The sequence below is a fragment of the Peromyscus leucopus genome, chromosome 9, assembly GCF_004664715.2.
Source record: "Peromyscus leucopus breed LL Stock chromosome 9, UCI_PerLeu_2.1, whole genome shotgun sequence".
NCBI classification, from domain to species: domain Eukaryota; kingdom Metazoa; phylum Chordata; class Mammalia; order Rodentia; family Cricetidae; genus Peromyscus; species Peromyscus leucopus.
In genome coordinates this window covers 62262633-62284577 of record NC_051070.1, presented here as the reverse complement: position 1 = coordinate 62284577, position 21945 = coordinate 62262633, and the positions used below count along the sequence as shown (strand labels likewise).

Below are 21945 nucleotides of genomic sequence, written 5' to 3'. Positions count from 1 at the left end.
GCCTCCCTCCCTCTCCCCTTCATTTTTTCCTTCCAACCCTTCCCTTCACCTCTCTTCCTTCATCCTCCCCCTCCCCTTTCTATTTCCTCCACTTCCCCTCTGCCCCCTTTTAAAAATCCACTTCTTCCTTCATTCTTTCCCCCTTTCCCTCCAAGAATTGTCTTTCCTCTATCTGACCTCCCCTTGTTCTTTCATTTCCCTCTCTCCTTTTCCCTCCCTCTTCATCCATCCTTTCTATGGTGGTTTGAATGAGAATTTCCCCCATAGCCTCATATTTTAAATTCTTGGTCCCAGTTAGTGGAACTATTTAGGAAGGATTCAGAGGTGTGGCCTTGTTGGAGGAAGTGTATCACTGGGGGTGGGCTTTGAGGTTTCAAAAGCCCATGACAAGCTCAATCTCTCTCTCTCTCTCTCTCTCTCTCTCTCTCTCTCTCTCTCTCTCTCTCTCTTTCCCTCCCTCCCCCCTACTCTGCCCCCTGCTTGTGAACCAGGCATGAGCACTCAGCTACTGCTCTGGTGCCCTACCTTCTTGCCTGCTGATTTACTCCTCACTACGATGATAATGGACTAACCCTCTGAATGTGTAGGCCAACCCCAATTAGATGCCTTCTCTCTCATAAGTTGCCTTGGTCATGGTGTCTCCTCACAGCAATAGGACAGTGACTAAGATACTTCCCTTGCCCCCTTCCTTCCTTCCTTCCTTCCTTCTTCTCTCTCCTTCCTCTTTTTCACTCACTACTCCCCCTTCCATTTTCCTCACACCCCTTTCTCTTCCTCTTTCTCCCTTTCCTTTCTATTCCTTCTCTACCCTTCCCTCTCCTTTCCCCTTCCTTCTTGCCCTTCCTTCATCTTGCCTCTTTTTCTTCCTCTCCTTTTTCCTTCTCTATTTTCTTCCTTCCTCTTCCTCCTCTTTCTTCCTTTCCCTCCTTCCTTTGTCCCTCTCTCTTCCATTTTCCCCCTCCACCACTGTTTTCTTTTATCATCCCTCCCTTCTTTTCCCTGTTACTGCCTTTCTTCCTTTCTCTCCTTCCTTTCTCCTTCTCCTCCATCCTTTCTTTGTTCTTCCCCTTTCCTCATCCTTTCTCTTCTCCCTCTCCATCCCTCTTTTCTTTTCTTCCTCATTTTCTCTATTTCCACTCTCTTTTCCCTTCCTACATCCCTTCTTTTAGACCTTCATCTTTCCCTTTTCTCTCTCACATTCTTGTTCCTTTTCCTCCTGTCCTTTTATTCTCCTTCCTCTTCCTCTCCTCTTCTCTTCCTTTCTCTTCCATCCTCTTCCTCTTCCCTTACTCTCCTCTTCCCTTTCTCTTCCCTTCCTCTTCCTCTTCCCTTCCCCTTCCTCTCCTCTTCCCTTCCTCTTCCTTCTTTTCCTCCCTCTTTTGTACTTCCCAATCCTCCCTCTTCTTTCTTCTCACTGTCTTTATTGTCATCTTTACCCCCCATTTCTTACCTCCCTCTTCATCTTCCAGCTTTATTTTCCTTCTCTGATTTCCCCTCCATTTTCTCATCCCACCCTTCTTTTCAACTACACCCCCTTTCCCTTCCTTTTGTCCCCCTCCCTCTTTCCTCTCCCTCTTTTAATTTATGCTCCTTTTCCTGCTCCCCCTTTCTTTCCCACCCTGCCCTTCCTATCTCTTCCTTTCTTCTTTCCCCTCCCTTCCCTCTCCTTTTTCCTCTTTCTACTCCTCCATTTTCATCTCCTCCATCTTCTTTTTGTCCCCACCCCCAGCCTCTTCCCCTTTCCATTCTTCTCTTTTACTCTTCCTTCCCCTCTATTACTTTTTTCTCTCTTTCTTACGTCCCCCTTTTGTGTTATTCTCTGAGGACTTGTTTGATATAACTTGCTTCATGCTGTGGGAAGTTTTTGATAAAAAATAGGTACTGTACCAGCTGTTTGATTTTTTTGTCATGTGACACTAGCTAGAGTTATCTGAGAAAGACTGGTCTGCAGGCAAGCCTGTAAGGCATTTTCCTAGTGTTGGATGTGGAAGAGCGCCATCCATGGTGAGTGGTGTCACTCCTGGGCAGATAGTCCTGGTGTGTATAAGAAAAGAGGCTGAGCAAGCCACGGAGAGACAGTCAGTAGGCAATACTCCACTGTGGCCTCTGCTTCACTTCCTGCCTCCAGGTTCCTGATTGAGTTCTTAACTTCCTTTGATGAAGGTCTGTGATGAAGATGTGTAAGCGAAATAAACCCTCTCCTCCCCCAGTTGCTTTTGGTCATGGTGTTTTATCACACTAACAGAAATCTAATTAAGACAGTATCAATTAAAAAATATGCTTATGTGGCAAGAAGGGACAGAGTTGGAAAGAAAGCAGAGTTGCTTATAGGGGAGGAAGTGATGATACAACCAGTGCAAGTGTGAAAGTGTCGTCTACTTGGGTGTCTCTGGGTCCCGTTCTTCATGCACGAACCTGTGTAACTTCTGTTTCCTTCAGGCCTCTAACTAAAGGCTCGTCCCAGTGGAGCACTTCAACCACTCACCTCCATTGCTGACTGTCTTGAATGCTGTGTCCTGCTCCCTGACGTTCCAGGGAGGGTTTATCTGTCTTTGCCAACTTGCCTATTGTTCCTCTTCCTGACTAGGAATGTAAGCATAAAGTTAGCAGGTTTAGTTACTTTCCTTGCTTATTAAAATAAGGATTTCCCTGATTCCCATTAGTCTTACTCTCTCCTGCTTGGGAGGAGCTTGCAGGGTGAAATCAGGCCTGAGTTCCTGGCTTGTCTTTACTATTTCCAAGATGCATGATTTTCAAGTGAAAATCATTTTACTCTTCAAATCCATAAAGGTCTTCACTAAAGGTGGTTTAGTGAAGCCTCAATAGCATATGCGTTGTCCATGTCTATGTGTGTGCACATGGAGGCCTATATGGCTTGTTTTCATCCTTTATTTTTTCTGCTTTGTTATTATTATTATTATTATTATTATTATTATTATTATTATTATTGATTTTTGAGACAGGGTTTCCCTGTGTAACAGCCCTAGCTGTCCTGGAACTCACTACATAGACAAGTTTGGCCTTGAACTCAGAGAAATCCATTTGTCTCTGCCTCCCAAGTGCTGGGATTAAAGGTGTGAGCCACCACTGCCCAACAAAAATATTATATTTTAATATGGTGGTACATATAGTTTAAGATTTACCTTCAGAATCATCTTGAATTGTGCAGTTCCATGGTATTATAGCCATGATATCTCGTAACCACCAGCATGTCCATGTCCAGAACTCTTTCTGGTAAAATTGAAACTGTCTACTCAAACAGTTGCTTAGGTACTTTGTCTCAATCCTTGGATGTCCTTGTCATTCAGGCGTGTATCCAGTTGGGATTACAGCAGCTTCCATACATTGTATCAGTGTTATCTGAAGAAGCTAGTGAGTCCTCAGTCTACACTGCTAGCTCTGGCACCTCTCCTGAGGTCTAGATCCACATTTCCTGTGAGTAATAACATTGTCAGATGTATCCCCAAGTCACTCTGCCCTACATGCTCAAGCTCCCTCTGACCAGCATCCTTGCAGGCTGACTCTGCTTCTCCTGTGGCATGCCTGGTGGCTGAGGTCATGCCTTCCTTTTAGGCTGTCCACTCCCCATCTGAGTTCTGTTGTTACCACATCCTGTTGGTGACTAGGGAAAGAGCATATGGAAAGGTAGAATGGAAGGTGTACCCTAAACTCTGCAGTCTTTTAACCTGAAGATTTGTCCTGGCATCTGGGTGGTGACAGGTCACAGGTTCTGAACATGGTGCTTTGGGTGGGAGGAGATGGGGAGAGAAAAAGAGATCTCATTTGATAGACAAAAACCCTTACTGTTTTTCAATTTGTTGATAACCCAATGCATTCACTTGTACAGGCTTATCTAATTGAAAAATAAAATATTGGGGTTTCTTGGCAGGATCTTTATGCTGTTAGTGTATTTTTCTCTAGTTGATGAAACTGACTCCTTCCAATAGCAAAAGGCAATCTTGACTGGCATCATTGTCTCCATTACCTTCATTAGGAGAACTGAACAGCTCCCAGGGGAGTCTATGTTTTTACCCCTGATGATGAATTCTGACCATACTGAGAGAAGCAAAGAGAAGTGGTAATCAATACCACTTTTTAGGGTTAACTCTAAAATGGAGCTTTGATTCTGGTGAGAATATTTCACCTAGCAGTCACCCATTTACTATTTCACCAGGTAGCTTTTGGGTGGCTGTAATAGATGAGGGGTTTGATTTTGTGATATTCATCAAGATCTGTGAGAATAATGGAAGGAGTCACCTGGTACTCATAGAAGCCTTCCTCACTTTTCAAATACAAGGCAACTTAAGTTAAAGCTGTGGGGTCACCCTATTATATAATGGCATTATATACCACCCCTACTTCCTCGGTATTGCAGATGTGATTGAGGGAGACTTATGCCACCGAGTACAAGATAATGCAAGCCAAATTAGGTACTTACGCTGTTAAAATATCTTATGTGTATTCTCTTGTATTGCTTCTGGCTCCATTGCCTCCAGCAAATCTAATGAATTGCTGCCCCACCCCCTTTTGGTTTTTGGAGAGCGCAGGCTCACTTCAAACTCGGGGCTATCCTCCTGCCTCAGCTTCCCCAGTAGCAGGTTTTTTTTTTTTTTTTTTTTTTTTTTTTTCTCTTTCGAGACAGGGTTTCTCTGCGTAGTTTTGCGCCTTTCCTGGAGCTCACTTGGTAGCCCAGGCTGGCCTCGAACTCACAGCGATCCGCCTGGCTCTGCCTCCCGAGTGCTGGGATTAAAGGCGTGCGCCACCACCGCCCGGCTTCCCCAGTAGCAGGTTTACAGGAATGATTGTCTCCACATCTGAAACATTCGACCTACTACTGGTCTCAAAAAACAAACTGGCAAAACCTTATTGCAATTCAGCGTTTCCCTCTTGTTTGGAGATGAGACTCTTGCGTAGACACTTCAGAGTTGAAGGCCTAGGCCCTAGAAATGTTTGGTCCTCAGAGTTAACTCTAACCAGGACAATACACCTCTTTTCCTGCGAATTCCAGTTTGAAATCCTCGCAGAAGGGGGATGGGCCGGACTGGGCGGGGCCTGGCAGGTGGGCGGGGTGGGGCGTAGCCTGTGGGGTTGTGCAGCTTACTCAGTCTGGTTGGGCTAGGTAGGGCCAAGGCGGCTCTTCAGCTGTCGGGTCCCGGGAGTCCCGGGCTCGAGAGGGTCGTGGCCTGGCGGAGCCGGTGGAGTCGTTCCTTAAGAGACCAGCCTGGGAGAGAGGGCGTGGCAGAGGCGGGGCCCAAGGCTCCTTAGAAGGGTTGCAATCTGCGGACGCTCCCGGGAGGGGCGCGGCTTGGCGAAGGGCGCCGGGCGGTTCTTAGCCACCCCGGAGAGGGGCGGAGCCAAGGCGGGGCTTGCGTCTCAGAACAGCCGCAGTCCGCGGGGTGTGTCTGGGAGGAGGGGGCGTGGCCTGAGGGCGGGGGCGGGGCTGTCCTTGGCCCCCCCCCCGGAAGGTGGGCGGGGCTGAGGCGGGGCCTGAGGCTCCTCCAAGAACAGTAGCGGCCCTCGGGGCGCGTCTGGGAAGGCGTCGCTGCGCGGAGGAGCGGCTCGCCAGCTAACGGTCCGGGGGCCGCGCGTGCCCGCGGGCCACGCCCGCCGGGTCCTTGGCGGTCGGGAGCGCGCGGCGCGCCGGGGCTCGCTCCTCCTCCGCAGCGGCGCCTTCCTCTGCCTCGGCTGCGGGCTGCGGCAGAGCGCTGCGGCGGCGCGGGCCTACGCCATGAGGATCCCCGCGTCAGGGCCGGCGGCGGGCCTGGCGGAGCGGCTGGGCTGGGCGTGAGACGGCAGCCTGCGGGCCTGGGGAGCCCGCCATGGGGGACAGGTGACCGAGACCCCGGGAGGGAGGGAGGGAGGGCGGGCCGGCGGGCCGGCCGGCCGCGCGCGAACCCCGCTGACCATCCCTTTGCCTGTCGCAGGTGGGTCCGCGTGACCGTGCTCCGCGGCTGCGTGGGCTGCAGGACCGTGGCGGTGCCGGTCACCGCGACCGCGCGGGACCTCAAGGAGCGCATCTTCGCCGAGACCGGCTTCCCGGTGGCGGAGCAGCGGCTGTGGCGCGGAGACAGGGAGGTAGGTGGACTCCCGGGCCTGCCCCCCCACCCCCCGCCCCCGGAGATGGGCGCCGTCGCACGCGGGCGGCAGGAAACTCTCCGGCTCCTGTCTGTCACGGAAGACTGATGCTCCGATGGATGATTCACTAGAGCTTTAGCAGAATGGCAGGAGCATGTGCCTGCCGGTGGTTGTGGGGTTTTTACTTGTTTGTTTGTTTTGCATTTACAGTTTCCACATTTGTGAATCTTCACTGCCTAAAACGAACATTTTTGTTTTGTTTTTGGTGGTCATTGTGAACCGAGTTAATATTCGCAGACATCCCTATTGATGGGACGGAATCATCACTCGTATGTTTCAGTTCCTAAATTTAACAAGAATGCTGTTTTAAAAAACGGCCTATTCTGGAGCCTTTCCCACTCGCTTTGTGGTTTTGGAGCTAAAACCTATGGCTTTGCACATGCTGGGCAAGTACTCGACGCTAATTTCTTTGAATCACAGAAATTTACAGCTGAAAAGGAACTTCAGACGTTATTTAATACCCAAACTGTTGTTTTGAGGAGAAAATCTAAAACTTCTGAAGTGCTAATGTCTTAGTAGATCACAACTTTGGAAAATAGCAACATTTCACATGTTCAGATGTCTTAAATGTTGGGACAAATCCTACGGTTTTCTTGAATGGGAAATTTAAATGACTTTTGATAATAAATGAAAATAATCTTAATCTTTAATTCTCACACCATTCCTTTCTTATTGGATAAAGAACACCATTTCCAGGACTTAAAGTGTCAAATGAATTTGCAGGAGTAACGAGCGACATGGATGACATTTCTAGTTGGATTTCCATACTGTTCGATTCAGAACTCTCCAGTGTGGCTCTTGACTTTTTATATGCCTGGGTCAGTTTTCTGATTCCCAGCACACTTAAACATAGATTTCTGATGAACCTGTTTTTATGTACCTGTACAGAGAGATAGGTCGTTCCTCATCATTTCCCCAGAGGTGTTTGCTGGTGTGCAGACATTGGCTTGCCCAGAGTTGAGGCAGAACCATAAAGAAGCACACACTGTTATTGCTTTCTTTACGTGTGTCACCTCCATGCCTTGCCCACCTCTGTGGATCTACTCTTCCGCGTCAATGTCCACTTTACTCCTGGTCCTACTCCGTCATTGTGTTTCCTCGATGCATATGCTCAGATGACTCGGTTGTGGCTCTTGCCTTTGGAAGTGTGCCTGTTTGCAGGTGCCTTTGCAAAGCTCAGAGCTCGGGTGATTGCTGGAAGTGGTCACGTTGTTTGGGTTGGGTGGTAAGGAGGGTGAATGATAACTGGTTTGAGGTCATGGGTTTCTAGTCTATGGCTGTGAAGGTGAAATTGAAAGCTTGGGGCAGGGGCAGTGAAATGGCTCAGTGCTGTGCAAGTCTGACAGCCGAATGTAATCCTGGAAACCCATGTAAAGGTAAAAGGAGAGAACTGTCTCTACAAAGTTGTCCTCTGATTTCCATGAGTGTGCCCCCATCTCCCCCCCTCTCACACACATACACACACACACACACACACACACACACACACACACACACACTAGAAATAAGGAAATGAAAGGCTATCCAGGATACTTTATAAAGGACAGAATTGTAGTACTTTCTACAAGGTTGCCTAAGACCATCCTGCATATCAGAGGTTTACATTACAAGTCATAACAGTAGCAAAATTAGTTACAAAGTAGCAACAAAAATAACATTATGAGCAGCTGTATTAAAGGGCTGCAGCTTTAGGAAGGTTGGGAACCACTGACCTAAAGGATGGAGAGTGGATGGAGAATAAGGCAAAAGAGCATGTTTGCAAGTCTGGAGTCAGATGAGGAGACCAAGGGTTCCTTAGCAGGTGACAGGGGCAGCTCATTCTGGAAGAAGTATGGCAGTTGGTTTGCTTTTATGTGTGGTTTAGCCGATGGTGAGACATAGAAGCAGCTGGGAAAATGCACATAACAGAGAAGTGAGTGACCCAGATCCTGCGTGTTGCTGCCATGTGTATGCAACTAGAGCAAAATTCATGTGTAACTTTCTGCTTTCCCACTTCTAAGTCTAGCCAGCTCTAAGGTTTGTGACTCTAAAGACAGTGAAAGTCAACTCACAGATGCCTCTCTGAGGCTGAAAAAGAGGTCCATGTTGGAGGTAGAATTCTAGAACATGGCTGATGCTTAGCACCTCTCCTTTTCTGTATTTGGGAAAAGGTGTAGGAATGGACCAACTGAGCTCCTATGCCCTGTTCTATGACCTCTACTCCCTGCTGTCCTCCAGACACTGTTCTGTGACTTCTATACCTACAGCCTTACTTAATGCTCAGAAGAGGCATTGTGTGTTGGCATTCTTTCCACAGGTTCCATGCTGCTCAGAACTTTTTAGATTGACATTACTAGATGATAATAGATAGTAGATGGTGATTTAGCTTTTCAGTCATCACAAGTGTGTTGTGTACCTCTCCAGTCCCCTGTTTCCCAAACCCCAGCTTGTGATTCCTGAACATCACCCTATGTCTTTGACACTGGAAAAAAGGAAGAGGTGTTGGGTGATCTGCTAAACAGTTATATTATCATAGTGTTTAATAATTTGGATAGAGTTACTGTTTGCTAGTAATGGAAGATGCATGTCTCTGAGGTTTATAAGGAAGAATGAAGCTGGCAAGACCAAGATTCTAATGATTTTATAATCATTTTAAAAACAGTGAGATGGGCACTTTGAATAGGGGGCACATTTGCATGTGAGGGAGAATAGGGACATTGCTTTGTTGTAGTATCCAGGAGAGAAGGGACAGGGCCTATACAAGCCCCCAAATCATGGCACACTCCGTAAGATATAGTACTGCTGAGGACATCTCTACTGCCCAGTTACTCTCTAGGAGAATGACTGTCCTGTGATAGCCACACATTATAGTCTACCAGATTGTCTATTGGTGGACCCTTGGTTATGTCTGGCTGAACTAATGCACTTACATTTGGTGTCTAGTTTCTTACAATTGATTCTCTTTCAAACCTGGAAACTTCTTAGATTTTCTTCCTTTGCTCTGGCATTTTTTTCTTTCAGTGCACCTTAGTGATCCTAAACTGGACTGATGATCATTGGTTTATGTATTACTTTCTTTTAGTAATTAATTAGATGGTTAATTCACCAGTGGAATGATCACCCATGGATGCTGTTATGGATAGCCTTGTGGCTCTTTCCTGTCTGTATGCCTGTCTTTCTCCTTCATGTCTGTGTCTCTTCTGTTGCCTCTCGGGTGTTGTTGTCTTAATAGTTCTATAGGCGTGAGTATATGTCTATGTTTGTATTTCATATATATGTGTAACCTAAATATATTACCCAAATAATATTCCATTTACTTTTGTTGGTTATGCCTGTTATAAGTAGCTTGTCATTCTTCATGTAATAAACTAGATAGCTTTTTTCACTCAATATTTCATTACTGATATACATCTAAATTATATATAGCTTGGCTGTTTAGTATTCATTAACGTGTGATATTTTGCTATACAAATACATCACAGCATTGGGTTATTTCTAAGGATTTTATTTTATTTATTTTTTGCTAGTGGCAGTCAATATCCTCACCTGTGTCTCTTTAAGCACCTGTGCAAGACATGCACTAGTTTTCACAGGCTAGTTCTCAGGCTCAGCAGGTATAGGATGTAAGCATGCTTTACAACCAAGGCCATTAGCAGTATACCCAAAGAGCAGAGCAGAAGAAGGATTACATACAGAAAATAAGGCAATAAAATGGGAGATGGTTATTAATTCCCAGGAGATGTGAAGCAGCTGCTGCAGGGAGTGGAGAAATATGAGTTAGGGTAGAGAGGCTGGAGATGATGTGCCTGGACCTGGAAGTAACTGCAGAGGAGCTTTGGAGAAAGATGCTCCCCCTACCCCCGAGTGACTTTAGGTGCTGACACTGTTGGTTGAACTGTGAAATAAAGATGAGTTGGTGCTAGAGGGAAAGCTAGTGAGCTCACCTTTCCCCAGGTCCAGTTTTCGTACATGGAGACAGTCGGCCCTGTTAGTGAGTGTACCTTAGAAAAGCAGTCCTCCAGGTAAGCTTTGGAGTCATGTTTGTGACCTTTGGACTGTTGAAGAGGTCAGTGCAGGAAGATCATATAGGTAGATGGAAAAGTGGACCCAGATGGAGAACAACTAATTTGGTTTTGAAGTCTACTCTGTGGGTTATAGAATTAATTCATCTTATACCTGCCTTTATGAGAAGCAGGGAGGCAAGCACTGAGGCATTTTTCAGGGAGCTTACAGCTTACTCCCCTCTTATTGGGGACATCTGTAATAATGCTTTCCAAAGAGAATGCCTAGGAACATGATTCTATGGGATACTACTGAAAAAAATTAAAAATAAGCTGCTAATTCAGGGGAATGCTGCATAGATTAAACCAAAGAAAATTGCCAGACATATTAATATGCCACAATTTTTGTCCTTTGATCTATTGCAGTTTCCTGGACCTATGCTGAACACCAAATACATTTTGATAGCATTGATCAAAAAGGTGTTTTTGCTTATGTTAAGGATACATATTTGAAACTGAATTTGAGATGATTTGGGCTGAGGGTGTAGATCAGTGGAAGAATACTTGCCTAGCTTGTAAAAGAGAGGGAGGGAAGAATTGTATGGTAGAGGACAAATAGGTGTATTTTTATTTATAATTAATTAAAGAAAAATTCTAGCTCTTAAATTTAAATAATGTATTTATTACATAAATATTTTAACTAGCATTTTGTTCTGTCTTTTCAAACATTCCCTTCAGAGCAACTTATTTCTTTGTTAGAATGCTTAACAAATGTTACTTAAAATGAAAAACATTTGAGGTAAGGTTTTAAAGTGACAGTATTGGATGTTGTATTACTTCTTACACATTTTCTGTTCTCTTTTTCAGTTACCTGACTGGATTAAGATTGGAGATCTGACTTCCGAAACCTGTCATGTTTTTGTGAACCTTCAATCAAGAGGCTTGAGCGGGGGAGGTATAATATTGACTTTACCAGAAGCATATGCCATAATTCAGTCCATCGAAGATTTTATTTTAATGCAGACACAGAGAGGAGGATGGTGGCCAAGTGGAGGAGGGTGAAATGAAGAGGTGTTGGTCTAAGAGTATAAATTCTAGCTATGCAAAACAAATGAGAGCTGGAGATCCCAGTTCTCATACTGTACTATGTAAAGCCTGCTAAGAAGAGTAGAATATGGTGGTGGATGCTTGTAATCTCAGTATATAGGGAGCTGAGGCAGGAGGATTTTTTGAGTGTGAGGCCAGCCTAGACTACGTAGCAAGACTCTGAGTTAAAAATAAATATATAAGCAAGCAAACAAATAAATAAAATTGCTAATAAGGAAGATCTTAAATGCTTTTCCACAAAAGGAATAAAGTCAAAACAAAAGGGAGTTGGGAGAAAGTTTTGGAGCTGATTGATAAGGTGTGGTAATGATAATGGTGTTTGATAGTTTCCTGGGTGTATACTGACCTTCAAATTCATGCATTCAGTAACTGTAGCTTTTGGTATGTACTTCTGTAGTGGACTTTCCTATGGGCTGCCAACTCACAAATAACAACACAGGGACTTATTATTGATTATGAAAACTCTGCCCAAAGCTTAAGCTTGTTCCTAACTAACTCTTATAACTTAAATTAACCCATATATATTAATCTATGTTCTATCTCTTTTCCATCTTGTACCTTCTGTTTCAGTCTGCATGTGACTGTCCTGTGTGCCTCAAATCTCCTCTTCTTCTTTTTTCTCCCCAGAGATCCAACCCTGTACCTCCTGCCTAGCTGGCTGTTCAGCTTTTTATTACACCAGTCACAGTAAAATTACATCTTCACACAGTGTACAAATATCCTACAACATTTCCCCTTTCTATCTAAGTAAAAAGGAAAGGTTTTAACTCTAACATAGTAAAACTATATATAGTAAGGACAATTATCAGGTAAGAATTACATTCACAATATTCAGTCCCTTTATATTTGGCATATTTGGATAAAATATTATTTATCCTATCTTGATGAATTTAAAATTTTATACCTAAACCATTTCTTTATTAAAACTTGTATTACCATCCTAAAACTATCTTTTTAGACCTCAAAACATCTTCTTAGATAAGCAGCTTAAGGTTATATTTTTTAACCTTACAAACTTTATATCTCTTATGTAAGTTTCTTTTCTGAATTTGATAACAAGGAAAACTGTAAAACTATAACTATTACATCTTCAGTTCCATCAGAGACCTGAGAGGGAAATAATAATATCTGAGTAAACAGGAAAGGCAGAGCAAGCAACTTCCAAAACTATACAAATGACAGAGACATCTGGCTGCCTGGACAGTTACCCAAGGTTCCTCTGTAATGTTGGGGCATCCATCTTCAGCTTGCAGGCCTAAAATATTTGACAGACTTTTGTGTGAAGCAAAAAATTTGAAGGACTGTCCTACCATGTCTTGGTAAAGTTTGACAGTAACTTTTTTGTGTGTCTTGCTTATCTGATTTGGACAATATACTGTCAGCAAATGACCAAAAGCTACCCAACCCACCTCTTGGGAATGTGGGTGTCATATTTTTTAAATTACTTCCTGTTGTCTGGGGGCAACGGCATCTTCAGGGGACCCAGAGAAAATTGGGATAATGGTCAAGTCCTGGGAGAACTGTATTATTTTTTGTTTAGTCTCTGTGTGATAGGAAAATGTAGAGCTTATCTGACGTTTTGGCTGGATAATCTGTGAGACTGGACCATCTCAACTAGCAGCTTTGAAGTTGTTCTGGGTGCAGAATTTTGAGGAAACTGTAACAGAAACATTCTGAGAGACTGGATTACCTGGGCTACTTGTCTTTATTGGTGTCTGGTCATTTTTTTTTTTCTGAAAACACATAAACTTTTAATGGTGACATAGATATCTGTATTAACACAAGTATGGAATGTGTAGTGTGCACAAGTCAGTTAAAAATTTTTGTTGTTGTTTTATGTTTGAGCAGGTAAAAGGCATCTGTTAACTTTATAGTAAAAGACATGTTAACTTTATAAGTCTGTTTGGACTGTATAACCAAACCTCTATCCATGCCATATGAAAGGATGGCATGTATAATAAGTCATGAGGACTCTGTAGCCAACAAGATTTTTCATGTCTCATCCAGTTTCAGAGCTGTTCCTATAGTAGAGGGGTCAGTATACATGTCACATGTCTTGTAGTCTTTTTTTGCTTTTTTCCTCATGTCTGTAGCCAACATCCTCAGGAGGTCTCTCCTGACCAGATCTAATCTCTATTAACTTTGAAGGGAGCCATAGCTTTTTATTTTCTGTGGAAAAAGAGGCATATCCTCTCCCTCAAAGCAGCATATTTTTTAAATTCCATTCTGAAGTGAAGACATTCTTAAAATATATAGGTTGGTTTATTTTAGCAGTTTCTATAATCCAGTGTCTCTCAGCAGCTATTGTTTTTTGTACATTAGCATTTAAAAAATTCAAAGTCAACAAAACACCATACAGGATCCAGACACCTTGTGTATTTTCCATCTTTGCATGGATTTTTTATATTACTTTATTTTTTTTCTTTAGAGACTTTATTATTTTTAAACTATTTTTTATGACTGTACCCATTTTTTCTTGTTTTAGCATTTAAGCACATTTTTTTAAACATACTGTACTTTTTTTTTATGTTGCCCCGTCCAGTGGGGTCTTCAACGGGGACTTAGAGAGAGGGCTGGTGAATGAGAGGGACAAGAGACACAAAGAATGAGAGCAAAACAGGACGTCTGATCAAGCTCCAAAATTTTATTTTTCTCACAAGGCAAAGGTAGGTAGGCAAAGGGGGTTGCAAACAGGAAGGGACTTAATTATGGGGTTGCAAGCAGGAAGGGACTTTAATTATGGGCTGTTCAGCCAGCAGGGAATGTTGCTCTGAAGGTTATCTATCTACTCTTGTCTAACTGCCTAATTGCCTAACTGCGGCTCATTCACCTGATATCTGAGAAGAGGTTCTGGTATTTGTGAGAAGAGGTTCTGGTACTATGGAGACTTCAGCAAGGCCTAGATCTAAGAAAAGAGGAGAGAAATCTAAATATGGCAGCATGTGTGTCAAGGGTTGCTTAGGCTTATGGCTCCGTCATTCTGTGTCTGGACCTGGCTTTACTAAGTACCTGCAGCATTCTCTGACCAAGTGAGATAAATTTTAAACTGCCATGTCAGCCACCGCACATCTCAGCTTAGCACATGGCATTAATGAAAAATTCAATACTTCACTTCATATGACAATTTATAGTAAAAACACAGGCACACTAAAAATTTTATATAGAATTACCCTAAGGCTATGGGCATAAGGTATGTATTAAAAATACATGGATTTCATTTTGGGTCTTGGGTCCCATCCTTAAGGTACCTCACTAACTAGTGCAAATATTCTAAAGTCTGAAGTATAGAATACTCTGTGTCCAGCCTATGGTGATGGTTTCTTTGTGCAAGTACTTTTCATTTATTACATTTTATTTTTATACAGATTTTAAAAATTGCTTGTTCTTAAAGAATTTTTTCCTCCATCTTTCTCTTTACACCTTCCTCCTACCTATCTGAAGGTGGCCTGGTTAGTTGGTATAGAACAATGTGAACAGCTTTCCTCTTCTTTCTCTCCCTCTCCCCTCTCCCCTCTCCCCTCTCCCCTCTCCCCTCTCCCTCTCCCCTCTCCTCCCTCTCCCCCCCTCTCCCCTCTCCCCTCTCCCCTCTCCTCCCCTCTCCCCTCTCCCCTCTCCTCCCCTCTTCCCCCCTCTCCCCTCTCCCCTCTCCTCCCCTCTCCCCTCCTCTCCCCTCTCCTCCCCTCTCCCCCCCCCCCTCCCCTCCTCTCCCCTCCTCTCCCCTCTCCCCTCCTCTCCCCTCTCCTCCTCTCCCCTCTCCCCCCTCTCCCCTCTCCCCTCCTCTCCCCTCTCCCCTCTCCCCTCTCCCCTCCTCTCCCCTCTCCCTCTCCCCCCTCCCCCTCCCCCTCCCCTCCCCCTCCCCCTCTTCTTCTTCTTCTTCTTCTTCTTCTTCTTCTTCTTCTTCTTCTTCTTCTCTTCCTTCTCCTCCTCCTCTTCCCCTCCTCCTGCTCCTCCTTCTCCTTTTCTTCTTTCTTTCTTTTTTTTAAGACAGGGTTTCTCTTTATAACAGCTCTGACTTTCCTGGACTTCACTCTGTAGATCAGGTTGGACTCGAACTTGTAGAGATCCACCTGCCTCTGCCTCCCAAGTATTGGTATTAAAAGTGTGCACCTCCACCACCCGGCAGATTACCAGTTGAGTTTGAGAGTAATGAGAATGTGGCAATAAGTGTCATTACTTCTGGCTTGTTTTTCAGCAGGGGAGCAATAAACAGCTGTTGGCGGCACCTTTACCCCTCTGTCATGTTGCTTGCTTGCTGTTGAATTAATTAACCTTTTGCGATAGAATATCTTGGAAAAATCCTTTGGAACCTAATGTGTCATTTAGTTAGAAATCTTGAGATTTGATAACATTAATTGGCTTTATTTTCTATTGAGTTGCTTAACCTGGTAGATTTTGGTCCTAGGATTCTGTAGTGCCATACATGAAATCATGTGGCAGAACCAAATCAGAAGCAGGCGCTAAGTCAGGAGATCTTGTTTTTCTAAACCTTTTAAAATATATTCTGCATTTTAGGTCGATTTGGTCAAACAACTCCTCCACTTGTTGATTTTCTCAAGGATATTTTAAGAAGATATCCAGAAGGAGGACAGATCCTTAAGGTAGGTTATCTGTGGTTTATTTTCAGGACAAATAACTTAGTGTTTCCATTTGATCGAGATTTGATCACCGTGCCTCCACGGCCACAGTGCATAGGTGAATAGAGTAGATTTGAGAAGACGGCTGGCATGAAGGGAGGAAGGTTTGGGTAGAGGACTGCACTAGCTGCTGGATGCTCTCTCTAGACACGGTATCCTCTAGGAATGCTAATGGAGAGCACCAAGCCCTGCTGTCCTGCACCGGCCATCAACCAACTAAGCAACCAATACTTCAGCAGCCTAACACAAGTCCATGCTAGAGGTTTAGATTTAGAAGTTTGTTTTTATGAGAGAGTCTACTTTACTAGGACAATTACTTGTTTATTTATATTTTACACACTCAAATATATTTTTCCACAGGATGGAGTGGAACACTCTGTGTAGTCCAGGCTGACCTCAAACTCATTTTTTTTTTTGATTGTCTATGCCCATTTCCCGCCCCCCCTTTTTTTTTTAGCATCAAAGCGCATTTTTAAACATACTGTACCTTTTTTAGAGGTTTTCTGTGTCTGGACCTGGATATCTCAGTGCTAGACTCTGTAGGGATTCTTCAGAATTGCCTGCAGTTCGGCCTCCACCGTCTATGGTGTTTGCTAATCACCCGCAGCATTCTCTGACCGTGTGAGATAAATCTTAAACTACCATGTCAGTTTAAGACTTCTACATCAGTCTTAGTGCTAGAGTTATGGACTGGCTTGTGATATGTTCTTTAAGTTTGAATATACTCATTAATAAAACAAAAATTAAATATCCACAAAAAAAGCAATGAAAGAAGATTTTGTGAAAATTAGGTTTGGTGTTTAATAAGATACCTCCTTAATGTACGTTGATGAATTATTATACATCTGCCTTGTTACTCTCTTCAGTGTCTTAGCCCTTACTTCTCTTCCAGCTTAGCAAAGTTTTCAAGTCTATTAGTCCGTGCAGTCATGCTCAGATAGGCACGGAATAGAGGTTGTGCTGTCATCAGGGACACTGGAGCAGCTTCAGTTGAAGAGTTGCCTGCAGTTCAGCCTCCACCTTCTATGGTGTTTGCTAAGGCAGGATTTTAGGGACATCCCAGAATCCATTCGGAAATAATTCCCTAAGGGTTACAGCCTTAGGGGAGCTCTTTTATATCTTTACTTATTGTACAACCTACAACTGGTAGTTGGGGCCTGGAACTTAGTGTTTTACGTTTAGTTTTTTAATTTGCTTAATTCCTGCTTCCATGCACATACATCATGAAGACAAATTCTAATCTCTGAAGTGTTCTTATTTTTTGTAAGTTGACATATTCTGCCAACCATTTAGTCCTTACTGTCCACAGCTTGCTCATTTTTAAAGACTCTCTTGGACTGAACAGAGAAGGAATGAGGCCTAAGCCATGAAAATACCTATGAGAAATGGGCAGCTGTGTAAATAGGAGCCATAGCTGCTAATGGATGTGTGGGTAGTTAGAGGATATTCAGGTGTTCATATTCAGGGTTAGATGTATGACTGCTGGTCTAAACATTCTAGCCCCCCATTTTTTGTTTCTGAGGTTCATACCCAGGGTATTCCATGTGCTGGACAAGCACTGTACCCCTGGGCTACACTGAAGCACCCACCCGCCAGGCCTTTGGCTGTACTTGATGAACCTGGTCAACCCAATCCCAGCTTAGCTTTTTTAAGTCTGTCTTCTTCCCCAAGTTGTTTCACACTTGTACTCTTCTAGAGGCTGTCCTGTTGGCATTGCTTTAGTATCAGCTTAAGTGCTCTTCAATTTAGTGATTCCAAGGTTCCAGGAAGATGAAAAAAGTTCCTTTCCCCAAAGTCAGATGTTGATGAGTTTGATAATACAGGGTGATTTGTGTATGTGTGTTTTTTTAACTACCCATACAGTTATTTAAAGCAGTACCCCTCAGTTTGCTTTGTTTTTTAAGTAGGAACCTATTCAAAAATTTATCATCTGATGATTTCTCCCTACTGTATTCAGGCCATGAAAAATAAGCTGGTGGTGGCTCTCCAGAGTTCCATTCAACTTTTGCTGATTGTGGCTGCATCTCTAGGACTTGAATCTTATTTCAGCTGTAGCTCCCTTCTAGTTGACCAGAATGTTCTGTTAGGTATTTAGAGGTATTTGAGGGTGGTTAGGACTGAAATGCTTATTTACACTTTCCTTTCTATATCACAAGTGTCTGGGCACCCACCAACTCACCCACAATCCAACAAATGATCAATATTACTCCCTTTATGAATAGTTTTCATCACTAAGATGCTTTCTGTCTCAGGCATGTCAGGCTGTCAAGAATATTGCCTATTAGGGTACATGTAGACTAATACCATTGGATATCCTTTTTTCTAAGAGCAGTTAAGTTTGGTAAACAAATGAGAACTAATAGTCTATTTTTGGAAGCTGTCTAAGCATAAGACATCTCAGAATAATCTGTATAGATCTTTGAACTAGAGTACTTTCCTTTGAACAAGGCTTTGCATAGATTTGTCCATACTTCCAGGATTTGTACTTAGAGGCTAAATGATAGTAGCAGCTTCAGAGCTGACTTGCAGGTGTGAATTGCTAGGACAGACTTCCCAACTCCTCTGTATGTAGGAACTACTTTCAAGAGGAATCTTACAGAGCTTAACTTTCCTCATGGAGATAGTGAGGTTTCTTCACTTTAACATACTTATAGTTTAAATATTGTAGGTCAGTACAAAAGTGGACAGTAGATTACTGTATTAATGTCATTTTTTTGGTGTATTTCATGGTTAGGAATTAATTCAGAATGCAGAAGATGCTGGGGCCACAGAGGTTAAATTTTTATATGATGAAACACAATATGGAACGGAGACTCTTTGGTCAAAGGATATGGCACAATATCAAGGTAAGAATAATTTGGATTATTTTTTGTACTAATGGTGATTTTTAATGATTTACAATACTTTATTTGATGAACAGTGTAATTATCCTTTGTACTTCCTGGCATGTTTAATTCAGGTGTTTTTTTTTTTTTTTTTTTTTTTCCTGCTTTTGGTAGAAGATGTTTCTGCCAGTTGGTATCTTTAGAGAATAAATAAATAAATAAATAAACAAACAAATAAAGTAGCTAGCAGTGTACTCACATAGCCTTCCATTCCTCTTAGTCAGCCTGTACTTCATATTATGATTAAGATAAAGGACACTGCTTCTAAATAAATACCGTTTCTTCTGCATTTGGAAAGAAGCTGTAAGAAGCTGTGCTGTGTATGTTGCTTTCTACTTGAGGGCTGCCCTTCCTTCTGCTGTGGGTCGGGACACAGACTTAATAGGGGGAGGGAAGAAGGGGACGAGAGGTAAAATAAGAAGAGAACATCACCCGTAGGCTTGCTAGCTTGCTTGCACCCTGACATATAGAACAATATGTACATAACTTACTCAGCTCAGCTCTGAACTTGATGGATGATTGTGAATATTTAATGCATTAAGAAGTCTCAACTTATTTTCTTAGATATATTTTAGAGAAGTTTAAGTCAATATGATGTTTTGTTGAGGTAATCATCGTTGTTGTTAATTGAATATTTAGCATTTATTGTAATGGCTACAGTTATTCTGATATCAGATTTTAGGCTTGACTGTGGTACTTTCTTTTCATCTGTTAAAAGAGATGTGTATGATATAATATCAGGAGGCTTGCACCCTGGTTCTGAGTCCTGCCACCTTGCTGACTAGTGCAGTCCTTTAGAGGCTGGTCAATCAGTGGCGAGAGGATTAACTTGGAGTTTCTTGGTTCTAATTTTATTATTTAATGTAGCCTCCTAGATTGGTGTTCATTTTGCATTCAGGGGGCTGCAGGCCAAGTCCTGGTCCTACACAGCCCTCTTCATTGCACAGTGCACAGGCAGTGACACACTGGGCATGATCTCCATGTCCACCCTGCCCACAAACTAGTGACAGAAAGGGCAGTTTTTCTTCTAGTTATTCTGAGGAGAGAACAGAGTCCTAGATATGATGGTGGTTATGCGTATGCCAGGGGCATTCTATTTTCACTGTCCTGGGGTACTATGCTGGTGAGAATGTAGAGATCCTAGAGGCATTTTGCTTTCCATCTTCATTAAAAAATTATTAAAATAGCCGGGTGTAGTGATGTACACTTTTAGTCCCAACTCAAGTTCAAGGCCAACATGATCTGTATAGTGAGTTCCAGGTCAGTCAGAGCTTAGAGCTTTACTTACTGTTTCAACACTCCACCACTACAACCGCCACCAAAAGATTTAAACAGTCACACACCTACCTTCCGTTGCTCAGGGGTCATCTCAGAAGAGTAGGTGGAGTTGGGGACCTTGTAAGTGTCATGGCTGGAGGGAAATGATCCACCCAAAGTGGAGAATGAAACTTGAGCCAGCACCACCTTCCTAAGCAATGGGTCAGAACTTCCAGAGTCTGACTTTAGGCTTTATTTCTCTTAAACAGTAAAACTTTGGGGAAAAAGTTTCCACGTGACAGTGATCACAACAAAGCTTTAGATATAGCTACATAGACACTCCTAGCAAAGTAGCAAAGCACCTGTGACCTGTAGAATAAGAAAGGTCTGTTGACTGATAGAGCTCAGGCCAAGGGCCTAAGGAGGAAGCATTTGTAATAAGCATAAGGATAGACTCTGTTGGTGGAGGACACAGAGTACATGGAACCTCGTTCTTAAGGATGTGTTCTACTCACTGAGAGACTAAGGGCCTGAACAGTGCTCAGGATCTGGGGGACTCAGGAAGACTGGCTCCATAGAACAGCATCCAGTCCAGCTTTCCAAGTGACCAGGCATCAGTCATCATCTTCCTTTGAAGAAAATGGCCCGTTTGTTTTAACAAGTCTGGTTCCTCCATTGCTTTTCTAAAGCCGTGCCTCCTATGGAGGTAGGAAAATTGTAAGAACCAGAGACAGTAAAACAGTGTTTTTGGACACAACAGGCATTCATATATGAACTAACAACAGCTATGACTGCATGCGCAAGCTCAACCTGATGGTGTTCCAGGATAGAGAGGGGAGGTGGTCAGGAAGTCCCGCCCTAGCTGAGGAGCTCTTATCTTTCCTGTTGATTCTAGGAGGGAGTACTGGTAACTGAGAACTTCTTAATTCCCTTCTATAGATCCCAAAGTTATATAGTTCTTTCTAGATTCTGGCAAGAAGGTCATCCTGGGCCTGTTCTGTGATCTTTCCTTTATGTCTGGTATTTTAGTGAAGAGGGAGCAGGCAGAACCATACAGTATTTAGCATATGCCATTTTAAATGAGCTGTGGTTAGCTGTTAGATAGTAACAAGTCACATTGCTATTTTTGCATATACATATGATATAACATAAAGATTGATATGATATAGAAGACTTACTGTGTCATAATAGAAATAGCTAATAATTTAAGGGCTCTTCTCTATGGTGTGTGCTGTGGTGAGCTTTTATTAATACCACAGTGGATCATCCTTAGCAGTCCTCTGTGGGGAGATAAAGTTCTTATCTCAGGATAGATGAAGATGCTGAGCCTGTGGCTGTAATTGGTAACAGTGAATCTGGTGACACCAGACTCCCTTGACTCCTGAGCTTGTCCTTTTCAGAATAGCCTTTTCAGCCTTGACCAATTTCATGTTCTAACTTTGACTACTATAAAGATAGCAGTTGCACTAATTAAGAAAAAAAAAAGACCAGGCCAACATCCCATATTTAAAGAAGCATAAGGAGATGTTCTTTGGGTACGGGGAATCTCCATATAGTTCATTAGCATGGAGGTTTCACAGGTCCAAGGGTACGTATAGAGTCTGTGCTTAATTGTGTCTATTATTCCTAAGCAACTTTTCAAAGGAAAACATTGATCATATTTAAAGAATAATGAGTTGATATAGTTGCCTCTATTTAGAGAATGTTAGGATTTCTGAAAACGGGGCTCAAAAGAGAGTGATGAAGTATTTACTCAGAATTGTACATACAATATATTGTTAAATAAACCACTTTGGAGATAGTATTATAATTCCAAATAATTTATTTAAATATTTACCACATTCATCACTCATTAAATTACACCATAAGTGCCATGAATAGAAATCAAGTAAAGCAAAATAAAAAACATACAACCCAAAGATTTACAAGATGCTTATTAACATTAGT

The 21945-nt window shown here is 42.8% G+C and overlaps 1 protein-coding gene across 4 annotated transcripts in view; it reads left to right on the top strand.

Moving 5' to 3' along the window:
* Sacs (sacsin molecular chaperone) overlaps positions 1 to 21945 on the top strand; it is an 85256-nt gene that overhangs the window by 37793 nt on the left and 25518 nt on the right. For 3 of the 4 annotated variants that reach the window (XM_028870356.2, XM_028870354.2, XM_028870357.2), the window contains exons 3-6: positions 5925 to 6075; positions 10983 to 11070; positions 15735 to 15820; positions 18591 to 18702. In XM_028870356.2, the coding sequence (XP_028726189.1) occupies positions 5925 to 6075; positions 10983 to 11070; positions 15735 to 15820; positions 18591 to 18702 (437 nt within the window). Of the gene's footprint in view, positions 1 to 5650; positions 5831 to 5924; positions 6076 to 10982; positions 11071 to 15734; positions 15821 to 18590; positions 18703 to 21945 lie in introns of those variants that run through there. The other variant, XM_028870355.2, reaches the window with a different exon arrangement.